The following is a 15,972-nucleotide window of genomic DNA, read 5'->3' on the forward strand; positions in this document are numbered from 1 at the left end:
TTTTGGGCCCCTCACTACAAGAAGGACGTTGAGGTGTTGGAGCGTGTCCAGAGAAGGGCAACGAGGCTGGTGAGGGGTCTGGAGAACAAGTCCTGTGAGGAGCAGCTGAAGGAACTGGGGCTGTTCAGCCTGGAGAAAAGGAGGCTGAGGGGAGACCTCATCGCTCTCTACAACTACCTGAAAGGAGGTTGTAGCGAGGTGGGTGTCGGTCTCTTCTCCCGATAGGACAAGAGGAAATGGCCTCAAGTTGTGCCAGGGGAGGTTTAGATTGGATATTAGGAAAAATTTCTTCACTGAAAGTGTTATCAAGCATTGGAACAGGCTGCCCAGGGAAGTGGTTGAGTCATCATCCCTGTAGGTATTTGAAAGATGTGTAGATGTGATGCTTAGGGTTTAGTGGTGGACTTGGCAGCGCTAGGTTAATGGTTGAACTTGATGGTCTTAAAGGTCTTTTGCAACCTAAACTATTCTATGATTCTATGATCCACACAAGTAGAAATGAAAAGAGCTAGTCAGCCCTGCACTACAGGGGTAGGTACTACGGGGATCTCCATAATGATGGAATGAGAAATTAAATCCAGTTTCAGAAGGGTATTTGATAGACATGCAGCTCCCATGGAAATGTAACCATACTAGCTATTAAGCCAGGATGAAGTACCTAATATTTGTGAGGGTCTGCACTGAATGCCCACGTCCAGTTTGAAAATCACAGCGCAGTTTGGTGGCTTTGGGTCCAGGAAATAACTTATTTCTAAATTCTGCAATTTCCAATCGGCCATGATGTGTAACATAGTAAATGTAGATTTGCCAAGGCAATACGCTCCAGGAAGTGTCCCTCATACAAATGATCTGGACAGAATGAGGGATTGGCTCACTAGAGAAATATTTCTAAATTGATTTTCAGTCAGGAGAAAATATAAGTGGTATCAGGAAGCTTATTCTAAAACACCTTGGACACTACCCTAAGGATTCAACTACATAATTTGAAACTGATGAAGCAAGAGCCAATTCTAGGCAAATGTGGTCTGAGGACATGGCACCAGCTGAAGTAAGTGTAATGTAAAACAGTAAAAGGAAAAGAGAAACTAATATCCATGCTGCATGCAAAAGCCAGGTGCTAAAAAATGGATCGTCCCTTCAAACTAATAACCTCTCCATCTCCATACGCATACTTGACCAGCTGCTGATGTAAAATAAAAGACTTTTCTCCCAAATAAATTAATAAGACTATAAATAAAGGCATATAGACCATTCATAAATACTCTGTTGGCAACAGAACACACTGGAGCTGCCTTTGCTGATAGCTGCATTAACAGCTGCAGTTGGGCTGCTGTGGAGGAGGGCTGTCCTTTAGCCGTGTGTTCTGCTTGCTGGCAGCAATGGTGGGATCCGTCTCCAGACTTTCCGACATTTTGTCACAGATGATATCCACGAGTCGCTCAAATGTCTGCTTGACATTAATGTTGTCCTTTGCACTTGTTTCAAAAAATTCAAATCCTAAGAAAATAAACAACACATTTATGTTCGATGCATATTCCAGTATCTCCAATAAATATACAAACTTTTCTTGGGAAAGGAAGCATGGAGTGATACTCAGAAAGCAAAAATGTGAGAGCACACATATAAAAGAGTGATATTGGAAGAGCAGTTAAAATTGTAACACAATCAGAGTAAGTACACTAGTACTATTTTCTTTATACCAAGTCAGATAAAATCAGGACTGGCCCAAATACATTCCCTTAGACAAATTCTACTTTAAAACAGTTTAATCTAAAAATTGACACCAGTTTGAGAGTATTATTATTTTAGAAATGCCCTATATATCCAGCCATTGGGAAGGAATAATCTACTGCTCCATCTCTAACTGTTATGTTCCTCTGAGCATTATTCAGCTGGAAACAGCCACTTCTATTGTGTCATTAACCTGGTACCAAAACAGACAACTGTGTTGGAAATAACCAGGTAAAAAACCAAGCAAGACAAGGAAAGATTTCTGCAATTTGATGTCTACTTAAGTTAGAGGTGAATCTGTGGGACCAAAGGGACTCCCAACCCCACAAACCAAACTAATAAAAAAATACACAAATGCTTATAAGGAAGAAAACTTCCTTAATTAATTTATATAGAAGGACTTTTTATCTATCCATTCCCAATGACTACCCCAAAGGCAAAAATCAGAGCTATCCTTAACCCAGAAGGGACACTGGAAGCCTTTAGGGAGCACAGCCAGCTTTCCTAAGCTCTCTGCTCTGCCCCCGTTTGTCCCATGTTTCATCTCCCACATCTGCCTCCTTCATCCGAGCCGGGTTTGCAACTTGCTGGTCAGCCTGCAATGCAGCAGGCTTCTGCCAGCACTGGGTCTTCCCATGGTTTTGCTTTCTTTGCAAGACATTTGTCTCCTTTAATTTGTTTGTTTTCTAAGCCTTTTCCCCCATGCTCCACCTTTTCCCACAAGTTACCACATTGCTCACCTGAGGGTTCCCTAGTAATTTAAAACTTTCTTCTACTTCTGTCTTTCCACTACCTAACGGTTCAATATTAAAACAGTTTACAAAACGCCTAATCCACTGGTCATTTTACAGAAGTGGCTTAGCCTTTGAACAACTATTTTGGTTCTTTCTGATTAAATCTGAATAACAATGTGCAACTACCACCATGTTTAATGATGACAAAAATCCCAGTAAGAAAAAATCAATCACCTGAAACTCTTGGCAGAAGGGCAGAAAACAGCTTTTTGTGTTTTTGGGTGTTTTTTTTTTTTTTTTTTAAGTTGTGTGTGTTTTCTAGTGAATGGGCTAATCTTCTATTTTGAAAGGCCACTTGAAATTTAAATGCAACTACTTTGATCACATTAATACTATGTATTCAATATGCCATCTAAACAGGATGTAAAGTGCACATTCAGTCCTATAACAGCTTACCATGTAGCTTTTGCATGTTTGAGTACTAGCCTAGAATTACAGCAGATAATTACATTTAGCTTGGCATGATATCCCAGCATGCACTAATAACCAATGCAAAAACTTAACTCTCTGTTCTGAATTTTTTTCATATTTTTAATTTATATAAGGTGCCTTGTGCTGAAATGTCACAAAGTGCTAGATTGTTTAAATGCATAGGAGCTAAACACAGGCCAACGTTAGTGTCCATAGGTAGTTTATGATAACAAGAGGTATAAATATTGTACAGGGATTTGGTCATACAGCATCTATTAATATCAGCAATAAGTGTAAGGATAACCTCACAGGTGTGAGTATACATTGTCATTAAAACTTTTCCTTTCCACATTTCTCTGGAAAACAGGAAAACTGTGCATAATGAAAGACCATCTACAGAAATCATATACTGGGAGGAGGCTTGAATCTACATGGCATTGTTTTAGTTTAGCTTGGCTTACATGTCTCCTTTGTTCTAAACTAGAAGGAAAATGGGGAAAGCCAGTGTATCCTCACTTGCTGGTGGCTTCAGCCCTCCTGCAGAGCTCCATGCAGGAGAATACTGTTCAGATTACTTGGGGACTGCTTGGGAGAAGGAAGATCCTCCACATTTTCGGTGCTCTGTGTTGAAACACGGCTTCAACTCTAGCACGGCAACAGTCAGATCCTTCCACAACTGTTAGTGTCTGCTCCACAGGAAGCAGGAGGAAAGCAGCCATTCCAAAGAGGAACAAGCAGGACCAGAGGGCAGAATGGTTGAGGGACAATGAGAGGATGCCTGAGAAATGGCACACCAAAGCCTTGGAGAAGACGACAGAAGGAAGAATGAATCTTAAGGACATTTATGAGGGGAGCAGTTTTTACACATAGGAAGACAGCATAACTGGCACATGAGATGATCATGAAATGGCCGATATGACAGGTAGGTAAAGGTATCTGGACAGAGAAAAGCAGAAAGTGAAAGGAAAAGAGTCACAAAGAAGAGAGGAGACCCATGTCAGGAAATACTGTAACATGGATAGGATCAAGAAAACAGGCCCACTACCACGGTGAGGATGTTCTGCGTAACAACACCATGAAAAACTTAGAGGTACCCATTCTCCAAGTAAAATAGAGGCTTATTTATTCAAATAAAATAAAAATAGACACTACAGCTGTGGTGAAATCTATGGAATTTCAGTTGCGATTTTGATATAAGAAGGAAATTGCAGTCACAGTAGTGGTGTGTATCAGGCTCTCCCATAGCTGGGTATCAGGCTATTCCTGTATACACATCCCATCAACTTAGCCATTAATTGCCTGAGTGATCCAGCACCTCCTCAGCTAGACCCTGCATAGATGAGACAATGCACTGACCTGTGAGAAAGTGTCTGAACTCTCAGCTGCCTCCACAACAAAGTATTTGCTTTATTCTTTACAGGAACTGTACAGGTGGGAATTTTGGACAGTCCTGGAGATTGCCCCAGGCAGCCCCTGCTGTGCCTAGGCCATCTGATAGGAACTGTTTATTTGCCTAAATGCACTGATAAACATCCTAAGTATAGAACGGGGCATGCTGGTGGGCTCCCCCCAAGAGTTCAGAGAGTCTCACCTGATGCAGCTGAAGACACCATGGCAAAGACCCTTGCAACAGAGGCTCCTGTTGCCATCCAGACAGCAACTGTCTGTCCTGTGCATGGGATTCAATTCCCCATGTGAGTGGTGTTTCTTTTTTTTTTTGTTTAACAGAAACTCTGTGGAACAGTTTCAAAGAGATATGCAGCATTTTTCCTAGCAGAGTGTGACTGGAATAAATATCTGAATTCTGGTTGTTTTCCATTTTGTTATGGAATATTTTGCAGACCTTTTTCCCTGAGACCTCTCCTCTCCTCTCCTCCTAACTCATCTTGCAATTATTTTACTAACAGTACTTAGACACACTAAGCTTCTAAAATGGCTGTATATGAGGGCCTCAGATCTATGCCTTTTAATACCTTCTTCATTTTTTTTTCCACTGCTCATTATTTTCCATGTGAGTATAAGTCTGAAGCGAGACAACTCTCTGGTGATGCTCAGGGCAGCAGAGCTCAAAGAACACCGTGTTCCCACTGCCCATGATGACCTGTACTGATGATGTGAGTGAGACCGGACAGAGCAGATTACTGCAAAGGTATAACAAAGCCCAAGAGGCAAATGGGTAGGTAAAGCAGAACAGAGCTGAAACAGAAAATCCAAAATATCAAAGTGCTGCCTGAACATATGAACAATGTGTGTGGAACATGCATCAGGATGTTCTAATTTAAATGCCTCTTCCGTGTTTAATTCAGTTTTCCCTTTGCTGTCCTTTAAAAAAAACCTTATCTACCTTCTTCCCAATAGCGTTGACTCAAAGAAAGCAGGCAAGCTCTCAGCAGCCCCTGCAGAGCACTACAGCAGTGGGGGCCAGCCAGGACACTGGCATGGTGCTGTTGTTCGGCTGGTGAGCTATAATGCACACAGACCAGTTTAGATAGCCGCCCTGAAACACATAAACAGCCTGAATTACTGACTTGTTCCCTCTCTGCCTCACACTTGTCCTGGCTCTGCAGAGGCTCCTTCATCAATGCTCATTAACACTTGTTTATGCCTGCTTTCAAACAACAAAGGAAAAGAAAAAAAACAGAAAGGAGAGCCATATGCAAAGGGAAGAACATTCTGCACCCTCTCATATTCCTGAGAAAATGTGACATCAAGAGGACACACTAGCTAGCAAATTTTAAGCACAATTCCACAGACAATACAGACAAAAGCTATGTTAATGTTTCACCAGCTGATCAGGAAGACCTTCTGGTTTTAGAGTGTTTGTCCACAACCAAGACAATTTTATTTACCACCCGTGATGTTATGTTATGTTTAAGAGATATCCTCAAGGGTGTGTTCCCACAATAACTAGCCTTCTTTGAAGACAAGCTTGAACTGTGATTTTTAGTGCTGCTCTTGCCAGTGCCCTGTTCAATCCAGTATTTTGAGGAGTAGTAGGAGACTGCAATGACAGAGCAAGAAGCGGCTGCAGGAAGCTGCTCCCTTTGTAACACAGGAGTGTACAAAAGGCAAAATCTAGGAAGCCGTGGGAATGAATCATTTAACAATGTCATAGTGTATAAAGGAGAGGAGCTAATGATGCCTTATTTTCTTGGATTTGCATACTGTGGGCAGTTCTGAGGGGGCACTGGCAGGCACTTATCTTCTTGCCTGCTGTGAATAGTATCTAATAAGGTTTGCATTCACATGGCAGGCTGTCAGTCAAGGTGTGCTGGTTTTGGCTGGGATAGAGTTAATTTTCTTCATAGTAGCTAGTATGGGGCTATGTTTTGGATTTGTGCTGAAAACAGTGTTGATGACACAGGGATGTTTTAGTTACTGCTGAGCAGGGCTTACACAGAGTCAAGGCCTTTTCTCCTCCTCACCCCACCCCACCAGCGAGCAGGATGGGGGTGCACAAGAAGGTGGGAGGGGACACAGCTGGGACAGCTGACCCCAACTGACCAAAGGGATATTCCACACCATATGACGTCATGCTCAGCATGTAAAGCTGGGGGAAGAAGAAGCAAGTAGGGGACATTGGAGTGATGGCATTTGTCTTCCCAAGCAACAGTTACGTGTGATGGAGCCCTGCTTTCCTGGAGATGGCTGAACACCTGCCTGCTGATGGGAAGGAGTGAATGAATTCCTTGTTCTGCTTTGCTTGTGCATGTGGCTTTTGCTTTCACTGTTAAACTGTCTTTATCTCAACCCACGAGTTTTCTCACTTTTACCCTTCCAATTCTCTCCCCCATCCCACCAGGATGTGAGTGGCTGTGTGGTGCTTAGTTGCTGGCTGGGGTTAAACCATGACACAAGGCAACTGCAAGACCTTTCTCCTCTGCTCAGATGTCCACTTCCTCAGAACTGTTAATATCTTTGAGACCTCTACCCGTCTCTCAAAGAGAGAGAGACACACATGGCATGATTGCAAAGGTCATCTCTCCTAGGAAACTGGGCTGAAAGTAGCTGGTGACTGTTGCTGTTCTTCAAAGTATCTCCTACACATGCAACTATGGTAGCAGATCTGGATATACTGTGTTCTGCTTTGTAGACCAGTTGGATGGGACCTCTGCTGTCCAAGCAAGCCCAAGGGCTGGACTATGTTAAAAAAAGTATTAAAACAACAAAATAGGACTTTTCTAATACTACCTCAGCAAAGAGCAGTGCTTCAGCACCATTCTGGATAGAGCTACTGTAAAGGCTCTTAACAGAAATGCTAAGATATTTATCCCACCTTTATGATGGCCAAATTTATTATAAAAAAAAAAAAAAGCTAAATGGGCACTCTCAGCTACGACAGAACGGACAGACCTGAGGGGCAGCTAGTGGTAATGCTCTAGCGAACACCTTCGTTTCCAGTCTTTCAGAACAGGAGGTTTCCATATAAATTTGGGTTGTACTGATTTTGATTGTGGCTTCCAGATACCTTTTAAATGAGTGCATTTGGGCAATAAATTAGATTCCTGGCAAAGACATTTTTTTGATTTGTTTACATGATACATTTGTTGAGCAAACACAATCCCTTGCTTCCCATTGTCATTAAGTAACTTTCCTTTAGCGCTGCTCCAAGTGTGTGAAGGCAATGGCAGGTTGGCATTTCCCCCCTGTAAAAAATCATCCTGGGGACAGAAGCCTTTAATTGCCTTGCCAATACCCTCTGCGTGTTGTAACTAAACAGAAGACTGTTGTTTGTCAGTGCTGTCAGCCTGTCTCCTTCCTCTGGCACTAACATTTGCCCTTTAAAAAGAGCTAAAAAATGGTGAAGGGTGGAACTATGAACAAGCATGTTCCTGCACAACCCAGTTGTTTTCATTTTTAATGCAAAGTTAGATGCAGCCATATGTCCGTGCTTTCAAAGCTGCCGGTGACCCTACCTTCTGCACCACAGCCTCCAGCCAGCCATGGAGGCAAAACAGAACTTGCTGTGCTAGCAAGCTTTGTGCTGAGGTGCCAAGTCCCAATTGATTCCTGATTTAGATGACAAAATTACAGCCCTAAAAATGCCTTTTCTGTTGCTGCCTAAACTCACAGATGCCTAATACCCCCAGTGTACCCACAGATGCCTAATGTACACATTACCCCGCCAGGACTCATACCCCAAGGCAAGTGAAGGTTCACTCCAGTCCTGATGCTGGGGAGCTGCTGTCTTGTGCCCCAGCCCTGGCGGGACACAGAAACCAGTCATATTCCTGCCCCATCTCAGCAGCAGGCCTGGTCTTGCAGGCTTGCTGATCACACAGAACTGCTGGATGCTGGATGCAAAACTTCACCCTATATAAGTACACAACACTGACAAACACTCCACTTTCAAGCTTGCTGGGGTGCTAAATGGGTTTAATTTGAAGAAATCTAATCACCCCTGAATCGGGTCTCTGGCATCTCCCCAGCATGACCATTATGTACATACATGCCTAAGCCACGAACAAAATGAAAACAAAATAGGCAAAGCAGGGTGATTTTGGTTTGTGCGAAATTTTCTTCTCATTTTTGGTGGAATTTATTTTCAAAGCATTGGGAATCAAGAGAAAGAAAGAAAGAAAAGCTCAAAATAAAGAGTTTAAGGAAGAAATGGCCCAAAAGAGATGAGAAGAGAAAGGATGGAGAGGGGAAAACCACCCCAAAATATGCAAAATAAGGTATGTGTTAAAATCTGAGGGGTAAAATGACTACTTCCCTGAGTGACAAGCTGTGGAGGTGCACTGAAGACCCGGGCACTGCTGATGCTGGGGCATGTAGCATTCAGAGCCCTTTGCAGGGCCCTGAATGCACCATGAGGGCTGGCTTCTGCCAGCCCTTGCAGAAGGGAATGTGAGAGCTCACCCAGAAAGGGCCTGTTTCGTTTTGTTTTCTGACATTGGTTGGTGGCCTCTGGGAGAAACAGTGTGCCAGGGTACATTTAGAAAGCAGGCGAGTGCACCCTAAGGCATGCTCAGACATGCTGGATGCCCCCAGCCATGGGTGACCCTGGGTGGCAGAGTGTAAGAAATGTGGAGGCACAGAAAATCTGATGGGAAGGGCACTGCCCTGAAAACTGCTGGACAGAACATAGAGCCAGAGGCATATTTTAGCAGAACATCACACCAGGTGATCACCAGAGGTTCCTTCCAGCCAACATTTCTATGATACCACAGCTCCATTTCCCAGATCCTTAACCAGCTTGAGCCAAAAAGGTAGGATAGGACAAACAGGACCTTACAGACAAGGTGGCCAGATAATTTGGGGCAGACCTTGCAGTACCCGCCTAGTACCTGGTGCAGCATGAGCACAATAGGCACGGTTTGGACCCGTGGCAGGATTGTACTGTTGCAGCAACCTTAGGGGCCCTGGTCTTAAAAATATAATATGCTCTGTAATGGCAGTACTTGCAATTAAAAACTAAAGAGTGTTGAAATAATTTATAGCACACACAGAGCAAATAGGAGTTCTACAGAAGCACATGAGCAACCAAAGAACACATATAAAATTATGTACCTGATTTGCATGCACAGCAAAATGTCATAAATAAATGGAGAAACTGTGTGTCAAACTACATATGCAACTGTCCATTTGCGTGTGCAGTTACTCAGAGTCTATTCAAAGCCCTGTGCACAGCTCTGCCTGCTAATCCTTTGCAAGATGTAGATCATAATACATCATACAGCCCACGAATAAAAGGAACCAAGAGATTCATGCCATCTGTGAGCCATTCTTTTTATTTCCGTTCTGACAAGTGACACCAAACTTTCATGAACGTATGAAGCTTTGAACTCAGCTGCGATGCACGAGATGAACATGTCAGAAAAGCTGTGTGAGTAATGCAGCTGGCAAGTGTGCATGCATTTGCTTGCAAGAAGTTCCAAGCCTTTTTTACTAAAATGCTTTAAAAGCATTTTAGTAAGTGCTGACTATATAGGGGTTTCACTCAATAGCCAATGCATGTAGTGCTCAGAGCAAACATTCATGAAGAGACAAAATAGCATAAACATTATGTTCCACACCCTTTTTTTGTAGTGATTAGTGAATAAACTTGATTAAATGTGTTTGCTGTGATTCCTGTGTCAATATTAACATTATGTTAATTAATTCTCTCTACTGGCTGGTTTGTCACATTTCTATATTTTCTCAGTATGATATCTCTGTGAGGTAAAGTTACATGACTCAACTGAATTTATTTGATCCTGTCTGTTTTCACTTCATTCTAACATTACTCTTTTAATAATGCTATTATGTTAAACAACCATGAACTAATTTCTGAAAAAAGGCTGTACCACTTACAAAAGGTACTGAATAGGGTGACAAGGAATGGCTAAGATGTGAGATGGTCTTTGTGTCTGGAACAATAAAATAGTCTGGGAATTTCAGCCTGGAGAAAAAGGAGGGGTATGAGAGAGGTGTCTGAAACCAACGGTGTTACAGAGCAGGTAACAGCAAACAATTGTTCCCTCTGTCAGAATATAACAGTGAAGAAACATCAAATAAAACTAGCAAGTGGCCGATTCAAAGCAGAAGCAGATAACTCAGATGAACTGCGCAAATTTAAAGATGTTGTGTATATGGTTTCAAAGACAGCACTGGACAAGTCCATGGATAAAAATCATGAAAGGGCTATTGAATATAAAGATACTGCCTTTGATTCATGAGACCCACAAATACAATTTGCTACAGTCTGGGAAAGTATCACTATATGTTTGCCCTTTAATACCTTTCACAAGGCACCTACTTCTGGCCATTACTGTAGGTAAGGTAGTACGCTGCTTGCAGCTGTGATCTGTGGTGTCATCACCACTGTCATGCCCTATGTCATTAACAACAAACTTTAAAAAAATCTAAAATGGAAACGAGACAAATTGTATCTTCATAAAGATTCTGTTAATTTCCCTTCAAGGTCAGATCTGGTTTTCTTAACCATTCTTTCTCTCTTTTGTGCACTTCCATTAGTGTTATGAGAGAGGTACCCAGAGCTACCACAGGACACTTGACTAGTTTAGCCAGACCTTCCCAGGTAACGAGGCCTATTGCTGGTTGATCTAAACGACTTGTTTGGGTTACACTTGAGAAATAAGCCAGCACTGAGATTTAAAGAAATGATTGATTACATCTTGTTAATAAAATCGAAGGCTATACTTTTCAAAGAGGTTAGCAGCCACAAAAGAGGCACGATTTTCTGATAACACTGTTCTCAACAGGACACCATGTTTCCCAGAGGATTAAATGCCCAGTGCTCTTTTTGACCTTTTGAAAACCTGACCCAAAATGTACATGTATTCATCTTCTCAGTGACTTCAAATAAACCAGGGCTGAAAATAAAACCACACTTGAGAAAAGTGTTTCACAACGTGTTCTTCGTTAAGCACTCATGCATTGTGCTTGCTTGTAATTGTGGCTGCCATCAATGTTGCAGACCATGGCATTCAAAGGACCCACAGTCTTAAAATATCTTGCTGGACACAAAAATCTATATCATTATTTTTAAAACTTGTCCGCAAGAGATATTATCAACTCACTGGCAGAGAAAGAAAAGACGGTCCCAAGTGTTTGACACAACACATGCCCTTCAAACTGGCCAACATGGCCAGAGCACTTACTACAATTCAGGGAAATTTGTTCTGCTGCTTTTCCTGACACCACCTCCCACAATCTCTGAGCAGATTTAAGAAATGATTGCAGCTGTACAGGAAACATATAAACATTTGTGTGTGCAGTCTGAGTGTGGTAAATGACATACTGGATCAGAGCCACAATTTATCCAATACAATAATCTGCCCTTGAGATAGCCACAGGACGTATATATGAGTAAGGAAAACCCCAGAGTAGATAAAGATGGGAATAGAGGGTAATCTGCTTCCATAAAGATTGAATTCTAAATCCCAGGAGTTAGAAGTTGCTTTAAAGCCTGAAACATGAGTTTTGATATCTATCTCATTACCCTTTTTTTTTTTTTTGCAAGCATTGGTTATTACAGCTGAGGATTCTTGACTGTACAACATGCAAAGTTCCTTCTCATCTTGCTAAATTCATGACCTTGGGGATTCCTTGTCAACTCATTGCGTTAATCTTTATATAGGAAAATAGTTCGAGGAGTAGAAATTCAGATTAGTTATGTGACTTAAATTTGCAATGTAGAATTTGAAGATTTTTTTTTAATGTTTATTGCCAGACTTTTTAGTGTCAGGTCTAAATTTGGGTTAAAAGTGTACAGTTACATTTTTTGGATCTCTTTCTACATTGAATACACTTTCCTAGCTCGTATTAAAATGAATAAATATCAGAAATGCTTACAGATGGAAGAACAGGTTATGGCAATATATATAACATGACAAGTATTTCTGCAAAGAAAAATATCCTCTGTTAAAGCAGGTGCAATGTTAACCATTTTGGTTTTGTTGCAAACAGTTTTAGAAACTCAGTTCTTCACAAATGTTGGCAACTTTTCTGGACATAACCTGCTGTTAAATCTTTTCTGTCACCTTTCAAGGACTAATTTATGGTTATTTTTAATGTCTACTTTTAAGGTGTGCTTTTACACATATGTAACTCTTATTTAGACAGATGCAATAGGAAGATATGTTATTCTGATGAAATTATTTACCAGGACAAGCAATTGTACAACTAGAAAAAATGTTTAAAAAAATCAGGTCAGCAAGCTATGAATATATATAAGTTAAGAACCACCAGCATGGGATTAGATCCAGCACAGGTGGTATACTGTGAAATGCCACCATCTCTCTCTGTTTCCCATGCAGTTACTCTTATAACACCCTTTCCCCTAAACGCCTATATAGCAATAGTGACACATGTTCACCAGACTGAGCCTTTACCACAATCAGTTTTAAAAATAATAACAAACCCATGCCCAATACAGCACAGAAATTGACCTCCAATGGTGCCAGGGTTTGATTTGCACACCTGCTGAGCATGCTCTCCAGAGATCAGCAAATTTGAATGAAAAAAACAGGCCAGGTAGTAGTATTATGATGATGCTCTGGAGATTTTCCATTACAGTTTGGCCAGTGTCACCTCAAAAACATTTCATGGTATGAAAGGTTATCACTGCTGGGCAGAAACAGAAAGAACAGAGATGTTCACAGCTCCGTAATTTTCTATGTGGACAATATCTGCTTCCTAGAGGGAGACTTTATGAGACAGAGGTTCATGTTATTTACACCTGTGTAAATGTGCAGTAGGTGAACAGTTAGCAGTGGGAGTTGGATATTGGCGTCTTTCTGTTTTGGATTATTGGTATTGGAAATCATAACCCAAATGTTCTCAACTTGCAAAAAGGTCTAATTCACATTTTGAGTAAGCTGTTTCTTCAATCTCTCCTCTCCTTGGGTTTTTTTTTTTTTTTGTTGGTTTGTTGGGGTTTTTTTAATTTTTCCCTGGCTAGGACGTATCTGCCTATAGCTATAACTATCTAAACATATTGCATATATACACACACGGCTAATCTTGCTGCTTATCACAAAGGCCATAATGTACTTCCTATCCAAGGAGCAGCATAAGGAACATTTTATCAGATATGTCTTTAGTCTAAGCCAACCTCTGAGCCAGCACTGGTCTTACGGACACTTTTAGATGACAGACATGTCACAGCTCTGCATAAGATCATCCCTGGACAGACGTCTATTCTAATGATGTTACAGTGTTAGTGATAACAAGGACAGTTCAGATCTCAGCCTGAGAAACAAAAGGGAGGCAGTGTATGACTATTCCTTTACAGTGAATGTATCACAAACATTTAATTACAAATACTGTAGCAATTAATGACATTACTTTGTGCATTCTCATGAGCAATCATAAAGCTTTTGTAAATTCTTTTCTTACCAAGTTGCTCTGCTAAATGTTTGCCTCTCTCAGTGAAGATTACCCGTTCATCCTCCATGTCACATTTGTTACCGACCAAAATAACCTGGGCATTATCCCAAGAGTATGTTTTGATTTGAGTTGACCTTAAAAGAGAGACACAGGGGGGGAGAGAGAGAGAGAAAGAGAGAAGTCAAACAAAGCAAATTCCCCTTAAATCAATTTCAAACAAAATTGTAACAAGGCAAAAAAGACAATCCTGATTTTGACATCTAGGGTAACAGGGTTCTGTTTAACTCTGGATTTCAAATAAACTAAGGATTATCTGTCAGAAATTATTACAGGAATAATATCAACATAGGTTTTATTTTTGCTTGTTAAGTCAGTCTTTCAATATTTTCTCCTGCCATCAACGTTGTTCTTATATTTTTAGAAAGAAGTGGTGACACTTCCTCCCACACAATTAAAAAAAGTATTTTCACATTTTAATGCAAATCTTATATTCTAAAACCAGAGCTTTGAAAGAAAATCAACAGCTTGTTCATTTCTTATCTTTCAGCTTTTAAAAACAGGATCTAAATTTATCAGCAAAACTTCAAAGCCATTCTGTCTTCCTTCTGTGGTTTCCCTCCAGCACATTCCACTATAGGTCTTTGACCTACCAGGACAACAGCAACGTTTACATTGCGCATTAAGCCATGGATGGGGGCTGAGTCTGAGCTTTGATTTACCTCCCATTTAAATTATACAAGCCCTAACTATGACTACAGCTGAATTGGAGTATCTGAGGCCTTGAAACACCACAGGACCTTGAGTGCTGGTGGTGGAACAGCTTACCCTACAAAGCTCTCTTCTGCAATTTGAATGCAATGCAGCTAATGGGCAACTTAGGAGCACACTCGTAGCACCTCTCAGTCGCTGACTGCCACCATTCTGCTGATAATCAGGCCTGCTCTGTAGGAAGGAAAGGTCCATGTCCTGGCTCCAGGCTCAGCCAGGAGTGATGCTGCTGGCTACCACCTTCTAACTGAGAGCAATACCTGCCCTTGAAGGTAATGCAGGGTGCAGCAAGCTTACTCTAAGCACTTACCCTTTGCCTCGAACTTGTGACTATGTCTGGCTTTAGGCTCCGAGTCAAATGCTTGTAAGATATTAATATATCTTCTGTCCCCATATGATCAGTGGAGAGAGAAAAAGATGTAGGTCATCTCTCTCTCTCTCCCCCTTTGGACAACACAGGGCGCTTAGGAAAACTGCACTGAAATGGAAACTAATCTGCTTAACTACACATTTAGGAGAGGACACCCTGGAAGGGAACCATGCTGTGTATCAGAGCCCTAGGTCCCTGTGAGAAAAGATGAAATAGCTTTGAAAATCTGTCTCCTAAGTGTTTTGGAAGCTGGTCTGTGTGGGTACTAAGTTCACTAGTGACCCCTTCTCATGACACAGCCGTTATCTCTACATATTCAGATCCCTGTCTGCAAAATGTTTCATGCACAAAAAAGATCATGATGTAGTACGACAACCATTTCTAGTGAAAGACAGAAAATGGATCAGACCTCTTCAGCTGGCTTTGCTTATTGCAAGACCAGAGGGATGGACATAGGCAAAAACCGCTACAGCTATCTTTGTAAGCCTTTGCAATTGCCCACAGGCCCAGACCCTCCTGCACGAGTCAAAGCACCTTAAGCCATGTGTGATGGGTTTGCAGCGCCAGGCAGAGGAAGGGGAAGGATCAGACTGCCTTTAGCGTTGTTTCACTTCATTAGAATGACCATAAAGAAGCTGAAGCAAGCCCCGGGCATTTTGTGCTACAGATTGTTCCCTTGTGCCTGCCTTGACCTTTCCTTCAAGAAATGGACACTGTGCTTTTTTAAAATCTGTTTTACAGTAATTTGAGTAGGCGATCATAAGGTATTGTGACCAAAGCAGAAGTCAGACTTCCCTGTACACTTACATTTTACTAAAGATACAATTGCTCAGAAAAAAGGGTACCATGCATACATTTTGGCAGAAATGTTCTTTTGGAACCATCTGAGTTCTTCTGGAATCTGTGGTTAAGCAAAAATAGATATTCTTTTTTTTTTTTTTAACCAGAACTACATTTGTCACTATAGCAACTTTGCAAATACTAGTAGCTCAAACGTCAGAGGATGTTAGTCCATTAAGGACTCTAAAAGAGCTTAGCTTTCAACAGTTACGAGTTGGGGGT

The 15,972-nt window shown here is 41.4% G+C and overlaps 1 protein-coding gene across 1 annotated transcript in view; it reads right to left on the minus strand.

The window, feature by feature from the left end:
* Positions 1-1,309: 1,309 nt before the first annotated feature.
* RAB3C (RAB3C, member RAS oncogene family) overlaps positions 1,310-15,972 on the minus strand; it is a 123,759-nt gene continuing 109,096 nt past the window's right edge. The window contains exons 3-4 of the mRNA XM_009326918.1: positions 13,782-13,906; positions 1,310-1,497 (exon numbers count right to left, since the gene is read on the minus strand). Coding sequence (XP_009325193.1) covers positions 1,310-1,497; positions 13,782-13,906 — 313 coding nt within the window. The remainder of the gene's footprint in view (positions 1,498-13,781; positions 13,907-15,972) is intronic.

Source organism: Pygoscelis adeliae, unplaced genomic scaffold (genome assembly GCF_000699105.1).
Source record: "Pygoscelis adeliae isolate BGI_AS28 unplaced genomic scaffold, ASM69910v1 Scaffold116, whole genome shotgun sequence".
NCBI lineage: Eukaryota > Metazoa > Chordata > Aves > Sphenisciformes > Spheniscidae > Pygoscelis > Pygoscelis adeliae.